Raw genomic sequence first — 14,267 nt, 5'->3', positions numbered from 1 at the left:
CATATGAAGTCAAATTTCGGCGTCCTTTATTCTCACGAAATCGTCATCATGATTAGTATAACTCACACATAGATAATTTATCATAAATTATCTTTTAATTATAAGTTTTATTTTATCCTTCATTGATAATAAGATTTTCCACAAATATTATATATCATACTGTTTGTCTACGTAACGTGTATACAATAAATATGTATTTATATAACTCATAACACGTATGAAGAACAATTGTTATTTTCAAGGATTTTATTTGTTCCATTAAATGTATAGTTATTATTATTATACTTTGAACGTCTATCTCAAATTTATGGGTGTTACAAATTGTATGGAAATCAAAAAATATATTATCTTTTTAAGTCATTATCTCTTTTATTTACTTATGTCATTTTGAGGTTTTGGTTTTATTATGTATAAATTATTTTATTTTTTAAGTTTACAGTAATTTAGGTTGTGTTTAACAAATTGAAGTTAGTTTATTATAATTTAATGTATGAAAATCTCCAGAAAATCTCATTATTTTGGAAATATAAACAATTAAGTCTATTTTTTTAATAGAAGAGCCTATAAACCGAAAAAATTATTCACTTTAGCCCTTTTGACATATTCAGTAGGCCGTGAGACCAAATCATTAATTTTTTCAAAATTAATGATTGTATCTAATGACCTGCTGAACACATCAAAATTGGCTAAAGTAAAAGAAAAATTGGCGGTTTTTATGTTTTTTCTTTTCAGAATTTTATTTTTGAAACTTAGGTGTTGTTTGTTTTTTGAAACAAAAATTCATGAAGTCTGCGGACCTCCCCTACAACCCAGTGCAGACTGTAATAAAAATCGTGTTTGTTTTTTAACATATGGATGTTGCTGCAGATATTAAAAAATTAAAATAAACTGATTTTATGAATCGAAAATTTAATAATATATGACATTTCAGCAAAAATTTATGATGTTTCAGCAAAAAAATAATTATATTTCAACAAGAAATTATCATTATCCAATCTAAAAATTAAAAAAACGAAAAAAATAATTCACTAAGAATAAACAAAAAAACGAAAAAAAAAAAAAAAAAAAACTAAAAATAGCGAAATTTCAGCAACATATAATCAAGATTCCAGCAATAAAAAAAAGAAAAAGATGTTGGAAGAGGTTGAAATAGGCAATACAAGTGTTATTCCAAATGGACCACGCAAATAAGTTTTTTACTCCGAAAACTTCTAAAAACAAATAACAGCAAGATGAAAAGTGTCTCACATGTGCTGCGCCGCGCAGTAATAAAATGTCTGAAGAGTTTTTTACAAAAAACAAACACCATATTAGTCGTCAGTTTTCCTAAAATAATAAAAGATTTCTGGAAATTTCCCTTTAATGTTTTACAAAATCATAAAAATAACTAAGTTAATTTATTGATAAACTAACTTGAGATTGTTTATTTATAAAATGGTTTGCTAGTTTGTCAAATAGTTAGTGTTTAGTGAGATCACAAAACTATCTTAAAACTAAAGATGTTTGTATTAGTTTATTAGCTTATTACTTATTAGTTTATTTGTGGTGGGAATAAGCAATAAACAATAAGCATGAGAAGAGATGCTTATTAAAATTAACTTATTTAGCTTAATAAGTTGGATTTTATCCAAACACTCAAAGTTAGTTTATTGTGGGAATAAGCAATAAACATCTCTTTTTTTCCTATCCAAACACCCCCTAAAGATAAATTATCCAAATAACTTATTGATAAGTTGGTTTTTATATGGTAACACATAATCTTTATCTAAATTTTATGTTTAAATAAACCACAACCTATAACACATCGATCATGAATCACATCATTAAAATTGGATGCTTGTCGTTTAGGTTTCTTAGAATTTAGATATCAGATTTATGTAGTAATTGTTAAGATATGGATCCTTGACCTCTCTGATGCAACGATACTTATGGATGATGGGTTCTTGATGACGTTTGGTTACCATATTTGGGTTTTTTACGTCATTTTTATCGTCATTTTATAACAAACTTCATAAATGTATCTTACTGAGAATAGCTTATTTGTTATCGACCGGACTTTCGAACTTATTTTTGCGTCAGCTTCTTTGAATTCTCGCTTCAATAAATATAACTGTGAGTTTACAAACAAAAACACATTAAATGTATTTTCATATGAAAGAAAAAACGATCTGTTTAAGATCTCGTTGTTTGAAAAAGAAAGATCACCAATTATATTAGATTTATTAGAATCTTGAAATAATATTCGAAAGGTCAAGACTTTGGAGAAACTTGTAGGCATAAAGTTTGAACATGAAAATGACTATTTAGGAAAATATGATATGACAATTATTTTTTATGGTGGTTTGGCATACACATGGATTTTGACCATGCATGCTTTTATTAAAAGAAAATTTCCTCATGCCTTATTATTCAATTATTTGTATCATAAACCCACGAAGTCAATTTTGACTTTCTTTCTCTCTCCTAGAAACACCGCAGCAATGACTAAATCCTGTGTGGCCTTTTTTCTTATATATATACATTCTCTTTTCGCTTCATTCTTCATCGTTTCTTCACATTCTTGAATTCATTTTTCAATTCGAAAGAGACCCATTTCGTTTCGCTTTCAAAGGTTTGATCTTGTTAAAGCTCGTAAATTGTAATCATGGTGGCTCTCTCAAAACCTTCGATTGAACAGTTCTTCATGAAACCTTCTAAACCAAACACAAACCCGTTGATCTTTCCAACGATTCCTCTCATTGACCTCTCGAAACCTGAATCAAAACAACATCTTGTTAAAGCTTGCCAAGATTTTGGATTCTTTAAGGTCGTTAACCATGGAGTTCCCACCAAGTTCATTAAAAAACTCGAGTCAGAAGCTCTCAAGTTCTTCTCTTCTCCTCTTTCTACCAAAGAAAAAGCAGGCCCACCCGACCCGTTTGGTTATGGGAACAAAAGGATTGGTAGAAACGGGGATGTGGGTTGGGTCGAATATCTTCTTCTCAACGCGAAACCCGAATCGGATTACCAAAGATACCTCTCTGTTTTCGAAGAAAACCCAGAAATTTTCCAGTAAGAACTATACATCCATGACAAAAAGTTGAATCCTTTTTCAATGAAAAACCCGTGACTTTATTAATAATTAATCTGTTTCTTGTTTCTAGGGGCGTTGTTAATGATTACGTGACAGCAGTGAAGAAGATGGCGTGTGAAATTCTTGAGTTATTAGCGGATGAGATGAAACTCCAGCCACGAAATGTGTTCAGCAAGCTGCTAATGGATGAACAGAGCGACTCTGTTTTCCGGGTAAACCACTATCCGCCATGCCCGGAGTTTCAAGAAAACGAAAGAAACGGAAGGAAATTAGTGGGTTTCGGAGAACACACAGACCCACAAATCATATCGGTTTTAAGATCCAACAACACTTCTGGACTCGAAATCTCATTGCGAGATGGAAGTTGGATGTCTGTTCCTGCTGATTCTGATTCCTTCTTCATCAATGTTGGCGACTCTTTACAGGTACTTAACAATCATATACTTCAACTCGACAAACATTAAACTCATCATTGGCTTATTTCATACTTGTACAATCCAAAAAGAATGTACAAGTTTCAATGCATAAGTGGTCAAATGAATCTGTGTAGATTCGCCATCAGCATTGCCGTCTTTCCTTCCTTGGTCATAATCAATCTTTTTCAAAGTCCAACAAGTCGCTATCATCTTTCTTTAAGATAATATAAACTATAAAGTGGTACTTAGTTAATCAAAAAGAATCTCTTTGATCAGTTTGTTAGATTTCAAAACGTTTTTCTTTAATGGGTTATTCAATTATCGTTCCTTTGATGATAAAAATGTTTGCTTTTGTGTACATATAGGTAATGACCAATGGAAGATTCAAGAGTGTAAAGCATAGGGTGGTGGCAAACAGTACAAAGAGTAGGGTGTCAATGATCTATTTTGGAGGACCACCATTGAGCGAGAAGATAGCACCATTGCCATCACTTATACAAGGAGAGGAAGACAGTTTGTACAAAGAGTTCACTTGGTTCGAGTACAAAAAATCAGCATTTAATACAAGATTGGCGGATAATAGACTTGGTCTCTTTGAAAAAATCACAGCAACTTAGGGTTTTTAGCATCGTCTTCTTTGTTTTTCTATGTGTATGTGACATCTCACACGTTAACATTTGTGCATATTTTCTTCTTGCTTGTCTAAATTACTTCATGTAACGACTTTTCCTTTGTTAATTAATGGAACCGATAACAAAATCCTTGTTTACTTTCTTTCTTTTTTCTTTTTCGGGTTAAAAGATGGCATTTATGGTTGTCAATGTTGATGAAATATTGTTTAACAATAAATATTAAGTACTATATATATATATATATTCACTATCGTTTCCCCACATTTCTTTATATTACTAGGTCGGGTTGTCATGCACCGAATGTAGATATGCACCTCGACTGGTCACGGTCTGGACCATGAACCAAACGGTCCATGCCTTTTGATAATGGCTTGAAAGCACTGGTTTGTACCGATTGTGGGGGTGTTCTAGAAAGTGAAAATGACATTTATAGCCTTTTCTTTCGAAACATATGTTGATAACTCGCTAGAATCTACATGGATGTTACTGGACTTGCAACATACCTATCGTATTCGTTATTAAAAATGTGTGTTTAATAGTGATGTTTATGAAGAAAGGATGAAATATGAATATTGGTTGAGGGTTTAGATTGATTTATTCTTATGATATATGTATGCTTCAAGTAATGATTGAAGTTGAACCATGTGATGTGCTAGAAGCCTAGAACCAGTACATTTAGCTTCTTCTTCTCTATCGTACGTGATATGAAACAAGATAATCCTGAATTTGCTTATGACATGAAAGTTAACATTTATAAAAGTTATGGTTTGTTATTTGTTGATGGTTTATTGTTCTTTTTATGTAAAAATCCAAAGGTCTACTTTAGGTGTTAATTTGTTGTGGATTTTCCATGGGAGTTTGTTACTTGTCAAATGAGTTGGTTACTTGGGGCTTTACCCTTTGGGGACCTCTAGTCTTTTTTCGGATAAACAATCATGATGGTCTGCTAATTTAAGAAGTTTTATTTTCGTTATTAATTAAAAAGACATTATGATGTGGGCTTGCATGAAATATCATGTTTGTATGAAATATCGAATTTTTAACAAAGTACTCATTATAATTAATAGTTGGAAAACAATAAATGTGTTTTAGAACCGTTAAAGTTATGATACGTGTCAAATTGCATATAATACATGTCTTGGATGATATTTATTATGCAACTAGCTAGTAAGGTGGGTGTGGAGGTGATGGCAGTGGGCCTTGTGGTAGATGGATTACATAAGGGGAAAAGGGTTGGTCGTTGGTGGGAGGAAAAATATGAAGGATCGTAAATGTACCAAGCAAACACGGAAAACGAAAAATGTGTGTTGTTTATTTGTTTAAGTTTAATCGAATTAAGAAACGAATATGAGCATATAAACAAACATATCTTATTGTTTGTGTTTGTTTGTTTAAAATTTTATATTGTTTGTGTTTGCTTGTTAAGATGTTAACAAACAACATAAACATATGAACATTTTTTTTCAAATATAAGAAATTATTAATATATAACATAAAAGAGGTCAATATATATCTACGAAAGACAATCGGGCAACAAGCTGCGCTGCTAGCCCTTTTTGGATGACAAAATCAATTCTTTTGAAAATAACATCTACGGATCTAGGAGATATAACATTAGATTGCATAATCCGTTGAACTCTATTGAGGAGCTCAAACCGCCTCTAGTGCGAGAAAACCAAATATATCAAATGCAAAGGTTATAAGCACATGTTGATTTTCTATACATGCATTCTCGTGCTTTGCCACTTTGCACACAACGGCTTTCAAAACGGCATGCCTTGCTGTAAAACCCTCGCTCCTCAAACCGACGAGAGGAGAGACCCTAGTAAGATCCACACAAGCGTGCTTCCCTCTTACCCATCCAAAGACCAAAATGTCAGTCGGTCTGAGTGTGGATCTTCCATCGTGCGGGTTTGTCAAAAAGTTCACTAGCGCTTCTTTCTTCACAGAAATATCAGCACGCCGACAAGCATCAAAGAGAACATCCCCAACCACATCATGTCGGTACTTGAAACCAGGGAGCTCTCTACAATGAACCGCATGTTCCCCAAAAGTGTCCAAACATGCCTTACGGCAAACTGTGCATATCTCATCAATTAGGAATAGAGGAATCATGAGGCGGTAACGAAGGATGGTTCAGTACTCCACATGAGACATATGCTGGCCGAGGCCATCAATAGGAATAATTAACAGAAAATCTTATGCATGAGGCGCTCGAAGACACTCAAAAACTGCTTTCTGTCTAACAGTCATGTCGATATCGACTTCCATATCTTTAATGATTTTGCTTAAAAGGGCACAAGCCAATGCTTTTTGGGATTTAGGAGGATGGTGTCCTTATTAGTGAAACCGCTACAGTCAAATCCCGGAATCATATCGCGGAGACGAGTCAAAGCACATAAGTAATCAGAGTCCATACCACATATGCCACTATCATGTAAGATGAGGTCTTGTAATGTCCAAGATTGGGCCCTCGATGCTACAAATGCGTAGGACGAAACCTCCTATGCTGAGTACAAACCCAAACCACCGAAACGAATAGGTAAGGAAGCCAGACGCCACTGGAGGTCTCCAAAAAGGGGCCTCCACATACCACTATATCCTCGACAGACCCGCACAATCCTTTGTCAAAGAACAAAGTCGCCTCTTCTATGTGCATCGGTTGACATGTCCTTAAACCAAAGAAAAGTTTTGCAATGCCCATACATGATCGAAGCAAAAGGAGCTCACTCTGCTAGTCACATAGTTGTGGAAGAAGACCCATCAAATCAACAGCATTAACCGCTCTCTTCATGGCTAACCCGCTAATAAACCCCGCATCTCTGCTAACAACCCCTCCTCGCCAAGTAGCTTTACCCCCAAAGACGGTCTCCCTATATCGATGGGAATAAATCGGCAAGAAGCTTCCTACCATCACAAGAGGCCAAAAAAATCTCCGTTTCTTAATGTTCATCTCAAGACCCAAACTTTGACCATTCACCCGAATAATGTTCAACACTCTAGCCACCTCCTCTGAATCCCCAATGACAGTGCCATCATCTAGATACCAAGAATGGAGAATGAGCTTGAAATTGTCTCTAATCTTGTACACAAGTGGATGCAAAACGAGGGCAAAAAGAAGAGGGCCCAAAGGGTCACCTTGTTGCACCCCAGTGACAGACCATATATGTTGGACTCCTATATAAAGTCTCGCTGCTTGCTCGTATAAGAAATTCACCTGCAAATAAATAGAAGGGCACATCCTCCTAACCTCATGGAGTAAGGCTGATCTATCAACCAGGTTAAAGGCATTCCAGAAATCCACTGTAAGCATTGCAAGAGAAATGAAACATAATGAACATAAATGAACAAGCCAAACGAGAGTAAACAAACATAAATAAACATAAACGAATAAAATAGTATAAACATTCAAATGATTAACAATTCATAAATAAAAGATAAAACTATAAATTTGGTCCAAGTTTTTGTAAAAAACTGTGGATATAGTCTAAAAAGTTTTCAACTTGCATAAAACGTCCAAAATCAAAAAAATTCTCGTAACTTTGGTCCAAAAAAACTTAAAAAGACGGTTATTTCCTTCTATTTTATTTGTTACATTTTTTATTTAAAAGTTATTACTTTAATAAATAAGCAATATAAAAACCCACAAACCCTCTTCCCACACCCACCCCTCCTCACACACACACTTTCTCTCTCTCCCTCTCTCACTCACTCACTCTTTCATTCTCTCTCTCTCTCTCTCTCTCTCTCTGTATATATATATATATATATATATATATCATACCTACACACTCCCATACACACTAAACAACACTCTAGAAGAAAAAACCCACCTTCCCATGGTCTTCTTCATCGTTTCGCCATATGCGAACTATGAACCTAATCTTGTGAATTTGAGACTAAATGATGGTTTGGCAGTTCCAATTCGAAATTATATTCAAGAAATATCACCGAGGAAATGGAATAGGATCGAAGGTGCAAGGAATTTGAAAACCCAGTGGGGGTCGAGAGGGTTTCTGGTGTAATTTCACAAGGTTATAATCGAGGTTCATCAAATTACAGAAGCTATTGGAGGATTAAAGTTGATCACGACATGTATAGCTTCAATGTGGTGTTTTTGATCTCCTGGTGCAGTTTCAAAGGTGGCTTACTAGAGGAAGGTTGTTTGACACAGATCCGACGACAATGGCTCACTCCGCTTGAAACCCTCTCTCGCTAGCAAAGGTAGCTTGGGTTCGAGATCTTCAAATGCCCATCAGAGCTTTGAAGCAAGTGTCAAACATGTGGTTTCAATAGGTGGTGATTGTGGTTGGTTTTCCAATTTATGGAAGATACACACGCCGATTGGAAACACCGCGGTGAAGCGAAAGTGCCTGGAAATTTCAATAGATGCCCACCGGAGCTTTTGAGCAATGTTTTCTGATTTATGAAAGATACAACAAGATGGGTTGAAGATGACAGGTGGAGAAAAAGATCTGACGAGAAAACTCGTATGTGTATGTATGTATGTGTGTGTGTGAGAGAGGGAGAAAGTATGTGTGTGTGGGGGGGTGTAATTTTGTATTTTTTAAATAATAAAGCATTTAAAAAATATATAAAAATACAAAAAAGAAATCAAAAGGGAAAAACCATATTTTTTGAAGTTTTCTATGGACCAAAACCACAAGAATTTATTAATTTTGGGAGCATAACTACGAAAAATTCATGATTTTGGACATTCCATACAAGTCAGAAACTTTTTGGACCCTATCTATTGTTTTTGTAAAACCACAAGGACCAATTTTACAGTTTTACCTAAATAAAATCTATTATACTTTAATGTCACGGACAGTATCTAGAATCTTCTGTAGTACTCGAGAACGTGGGAGAACTTTCAAGTAAAGACCAATAGAGCCTGGAACGTCCAAGATTTCTCTAGGACATCGAAGAATAATTTAGTACATTTCATGGAGACTTGTAAATACAAGTAGCTTGTAGAATAATCTAGATTATTCATGAATATAGGACTAATGTAGTGATATCTAGAAACTTCCCTAGAAGGGGGAGGACAAACATAAATAGGGAGGAGCTCATTTGCTCCCAAATCATCGGAAAGCTTCCTTGTATTCTCTCGAGCTCTCATAATAGAAGTCTCTTTCCTTTGTAAATCTTGAAAGCCTTATTCTCTTGCTTACTTAATCGTTTATACATCTCTTGGAAGTGTAGAAGCCTGACTTAGTCGAAGTTACACTAAGTGGCACACGGTGAGCGAGTCATCCCGTGACAAGTGGTATTAGAGCCAGTGTTCGTACGAGCAAGAGATCGTAGCAATGGAAGGAGGAAGTGAGGTAGCGAACATTCCCCCTGTCGTCAAAGAGAAAGGAAGGAATTCCAAGAAGAGGGACCAATCAATAGATGCCTTGGTAAGCTTAGAGAACAAGCTTACAAGGACGGAGATTAACGTCGATGAGATCCTTGAATGGAAGGATACCGTCGATCAGTTTGTAGCAGAGATAAGTGACACAAGCGATGGATTAAAGGAGTCCATTGGTGTCATCAAGGAAGAAGTCCTGGGACTTGTCAAAACCTTGCGGAATGAATTTCATGAAAAGATAAGCGCTCTAGAAGATGAGGTGAGACTATGCAAGGCGGCTATTGCTGGAGGTGCTGTTATGAAAGCCACACCACACTCTGAAGCTCCTAAACCGTTAAAGTATGGAGGTAAGCGTGACCCTAAACTTCTTGAAGAATTTTACTGGTCTGTAGAATGTTATTTCAATGCAATAGGGGTAAAGTACGGTAAGCCTAAGATAGACACAACCGCCCTCTACCTATGTGAGAATGACGCCTTATGGTGGAGGCGGAAGCATAGCGACATAGAAAAAGGTCTTTGCATCATAGATACATGGGAAGAGTTCAAGAAGCAACTCAAGAAGCAATTTTTTCCTCACAATGCTGAAGATGTAGCCATGAAGAAACTTCGAGGACTCAAGCATGTCGGGTCAATTAAAGACTATGTGGAAAAATTCACCGCTTTAATGCTCGAACTACCTGACCTACAGGAAAACGATAAGTTGTTCTACTTCCAAGACGGACTACAATCTTGGGCTGACAATGAGCTTAAGAGGAGGAACGTTCAAGATGTCGACAAAGCAATAGCTGTGGCGGAAGATCTTATGGACTTTTGAAGAGATACTCCAGCCAGAAGGATGAACGGAGGAGATAAACCCACACCACGACCGCCACAAAGGGAGGATAGGCCTGTTGCCAAACCCTCAACTTTCAAAGGAAAAGGGGTTGACGCAGGACCCCGAAAGGAGGTGAAGTGTTACCTATGTGATGGACCCCATCTAATAAGGGACTGCTCGAAAAAGAAAAGCTTCAACGCCATGGTATTTGAAGATGAAAATGAAGAAGCTCAGTTAAGCTCAATGCGACTTCTCAATTCTGTGGCAAAAGAAGAAGCTAATGAGGAAAAGGGGAACAGAAAAAGGGACGTGGTCTAATGTTCGTCAGTGCCAAGCTAAACGAAGAACATGTTAAAACCCTTATTGATACAAGTGCGTCTCATAACTTTCTATCTGAAAACGAGGACAAGAAGATGAATATTCAATATACAAAAGAGATAGGCTAGTTGAAAGCAGTAAACTCTCTGTCCGAACCTATCCTTGGGGTTGCTTGTGGAATTCCAATCGAGATTGGAGGATGGACAGGCACGGTCGATTTAACAATAGTGCCCATGGATGATTATCGACTAGTGCTAGGAATGGAATTCCTAGACGAGGTACGCCCTTTCTCGTTTGAAGAACAAACCATGTGTATAACTAAGGGCTCGACAATACATATTATACCCATAGAAAGAAATAAGACGGAGTCTCGAACCCTATCAGCCATGCAACTTAATAAGGGACTCCTAAAGGGTGAAATAACTTTCTTAGCGACACTCAAAGAGAACGACCACATGTCCTAGATAGAAGTACCCACAGAGATAAAGAATGTGCTTGAAGAATTCAAAGATGTGATGCCGCCAGAGTTGCCGAAGAATCTACCACCTAGGCGAGAGGTAGATTATGAGATAGAGTTGGAGCCGGGAGCAAGACCACCGGTGATGGGGCCTTATCGAATGGCATCCCCTGAGTTGGAAGAACTTAGGAGACAATTGAAAGAACTGGTAGATGTCGGATTCATAAGACCTTCAAAGGCCCCGTTCGGAGCACCGGTGTTGTTCCAAAAAGAAGCATGATGGTAGTCTAAGAATGTGCATCGACTACCGAGTATTAAATAAAGTAACAGTGAAAAACAAATATCCCATTCCTATAGTAGCATATCTTTTCGACCGACTAGTAAAGGCATGATGGTTCTCGAAGCTAGACCTGAGATCTGGATATTGGCAAGTGCGCATAGCAGCCGACGATGAGCCAAAGACGACATGCATAACAAGGTACGGATCGTTCGAGTTCCTAGTCATGCCCTTCGGATTAACCAACGCACCTGCCCCATTTTGCACCTTAATGAATAAGATCTTTCATCCCTTCTTAGATAAACTTGTTGTGGTGTACTTGGACGATATTGTGTTGTATTCGGAGTCGTTGGAAGAGCATGTTGATCATTTACGCTTGGTCTTCCAAGTACTCAAGGAAAACCAACTATATGGAGAAGTGCTCCTTCGCCCAACCTGAAGTATCCTTTCTAGGGCACAAGATTGTTGACGGAAAGATCCATATGGATGAAGGCAAAGTACGGGCCATCATTGAATGGGAGCCACCTAAGAATTTTTCGGAGTTACGATCATTCTTGGGCCTAATAAACTACTATCGCAGATTCATCTCAAGGCACTCGGCTAGAGCTACACCGCTAACCGACCTTCTCAAAAAGAAAGTAATATGGGAATGGACCGAGAAATGTCAAGGAGCATTTGACGATTTAAAGAATGCCGTCACAAAAGAACCTTTCTTGAAGCTTCCAGATTACTCCAAACCCTTCTTGGTGCAAACAGACGCATCCGACTTTGTCATAGGGGGAGTCTTGATTTAAGAAGAACATCTGGTGGCCTACGAAAGTCGAAAATTAAATGAGACAGAACAAAGGTATCATGTACATGATAAGGAAATGACAGCGGTCATCCATTGTCTTCGGATATGGAGGCATTATTTGCTTGGGATCCGGTTCATAATTCAACCTGATAATGTAGTCACCAGTTACTTTCAAAATCAGAAGAAACTCAGTCCAAAACAAGCACGTTGGCAAGAATTTCTAGCTGAGTTCGATTATATCATGGAGTACAAACCTGGGAAAGCCAACAGTGTTGCCGACGCTTTAAGTCGCAAGGCAGAACTAGCAAATCTTACCTTGGCAACGTGTACCCTTGGCGATCGAATAAAAGAAGGGTTGAGCCACGCCCCACTAGCCAAGAACTTGATGGAGATGGTTAGAGAAGGCAAGACAAGAAAATTTTGGGTCGAAGAAGGATTCCTACTCACAGTTGGCAACTGGATGTATGTTCCAAAATGGGACAACTTAAGGCGTGAAGTCCTGAAGGAATGTCACAACTCTAAGTGGGCTAGATATCCAGGCTCCCATCGTAGAAAGGCACTTATAGAACAATCTTATTACTGGCCAAGTATGCGAAGCAATGTGGATGTATATGTGAAGACTTGTCTTATATGCCAACAAGACAAGGTGGAACAAGCAAAATCGGAAGGGCTCCTAGAACCACTACCAATTGCCGAACGACCATGGGTGACTATATCGATGGACTTCATGTCGGCGTTACCGATATCCGAAGGATACAACTCCATAATGGTAGTTGTGGATAGGTTTTCAAAATATGGAACATTTATTCCCGCCCCACGAGATTGCACGATTGAAGAAGTCGAACGACTATTCTTCAAGAACATCGTGAAGTCTTGGGGACTCCCATGAAGCATTATAAGTGACATAGATCCTCGCTTTATGGGAAAGTTTTGGAGAGAGCTATTTAAACTCATGGGATCATATCTCTACTTTTCGACTAGTTTTCACCCTCAAACCGATGGCTAGACTGAGAGGGTGAATCACTTGCTCGAGATTTACCTAAGGCACTTTATGAGTGCGAACCAATGAGATTGGGTCAATTTAATAGATGTAGCTCAATTTTCTTATAACATAAAACTAAGCGAGGCTACAGGAAGGAGTCCTTTTGAACTCGCTACAGGTCAACAACCGTTAACACCAAACGAACTAACTAAAAGCTACAAAGGATCAAGCCCTCCCGCATATAAGTTCGCAAAAGGGTGGAATGAGGAACTTGACATAGCAAAGTCCTACTTAAATAAGGCAGCCAAACGAATGAAGAAATGGGCGGATGAAAAAGGCAGCCCAGAGAGTTCATTGTGGGGGACGAAGTAATGGTAAAGCTTCCCCAAAGAATGTTCAAATCTACCCGACAAGTACATAAGGGATTGACTCGAAGATACGAGGGGCCTTACAAGATTGTTGAAAAGATCGAGATGCAGTCATACAAACTCGATTTACCATCAAACTTGAAGATACACCTCATATTCCACGTAAGTCTCCTCAAACAATACAATCGAGACAAGGAAGACCCATCTAGAAGTGAATCACATCGCGCTCCAGTCGCCAATGTTGTCTCATATGATAAGTAGGTGGATGAAATCTTAGCCGAAAGAGTAATTCGAAAAAGAGGATCGCCCAACTGGACAAAGTATTACGTGCAATGGAAAGTTTTCCCCGAGAGCGAATCTAGCTGGGAGCGAGAGCAAGATTTATGGCAGTTCCGTGACAAGATCGACACTTACTAAACTAAAACTTGACGAGGACGTCAAGGACTTTGGTGCGGGAGGATGTCACGGACATTATCTACAATCTTCCGGACTACTCGAGAACATGGTAGAACTTTCAAGTAAAGACTAATAGATCCTGTAACGTCCTAGATTTCTCTAGGACATGGAAGAATAATTTAGTACATTTCATGGAGACTTGTAAATACATGTAGCTTGTAGAATAATCTAGATTATGAAGGGTTATGATCATTCTAACACCCCTAAGTGTACATGGAACCCTAGAAAACCTTGGATCTATGTTTGTCTGAAATACATGCAAAATATGATTTCCAAGGTTCATAATCCTATCTAGCATACATGGGTAACTTTTAACATAAAAGATGGC

General features: G+C 37.6%; 1 protein-coding gene across 1 annotated transcript; it reads left to right on the top strand.

Moving 5' to 3' along the window:
- Nucleotides 1-2,485: 2,485 nt before the first annotated feature.
- On the top strand, nt 2,486-4,258 carry LOC111914174 (gibberellin 2-beta-dioxygenase 1). The gene is made up of 3 exons (XM_023909934.3): nt 2,486-3,051; nt 3,144-3,498; nt 3,855-4,258. The coding sequence occupies exons 1-3, from the start codon at nt 2,645-2,647 to the stop codon at nt 4,104-4,106; spliced, it is 1,014 nt and encodes a 337-aa protein (XP_023765702.1). The 5' UTR covers nt 2,486-2,644; the 3' UTR covers nt 4,107-4,258.
- The last annotated feature ends 10,009 nt before the right edge of the window (nt 4,259-14,267 follow it).

Source organism: Lactuca sativa, chromosome 7 (assembly GCF_002870075.4).
Source record: "Lactuca sativa cultivar Salinas chromosome 7, Lsat_Salinas_v11, whole genome shotgun sequence".
Taxonomy (NCBI): domain Eukaryota; kingdom Viridiplantae; phylum Streptophyta; class Magnoliopsida; order Asterales; family Asteraceae; genus Lactuca; species Lactuca sativa.
This window is presented reverse-complemented; position numbering and strand designations above follow the sequence as displayed.

Bases quoted from the DNA above. Each gene is read 5' to 3' on its own strand.
- LOC111914174 (XM_023909934.3), top strand. From the start codon at position 2,645: ATGGTGGCTCTCTCAAAACCTTCGATTGAACAGTTCTTCATGAAACCT. The intron at 3,052-3,143 runs GTAAGAACTATA...TCTTGTTTCTAG, and splicing joins GAAAACCCAGAAATTTTCCA to GGGCGTTGTTAATGATTACG. The intron at 3,499-3,854 runs GTACTTAACAAT...GTGTACATATAG, and splicing joins ATGTTGGCGACTCTTTACAG to GTAATGACCAATGGAAGATT.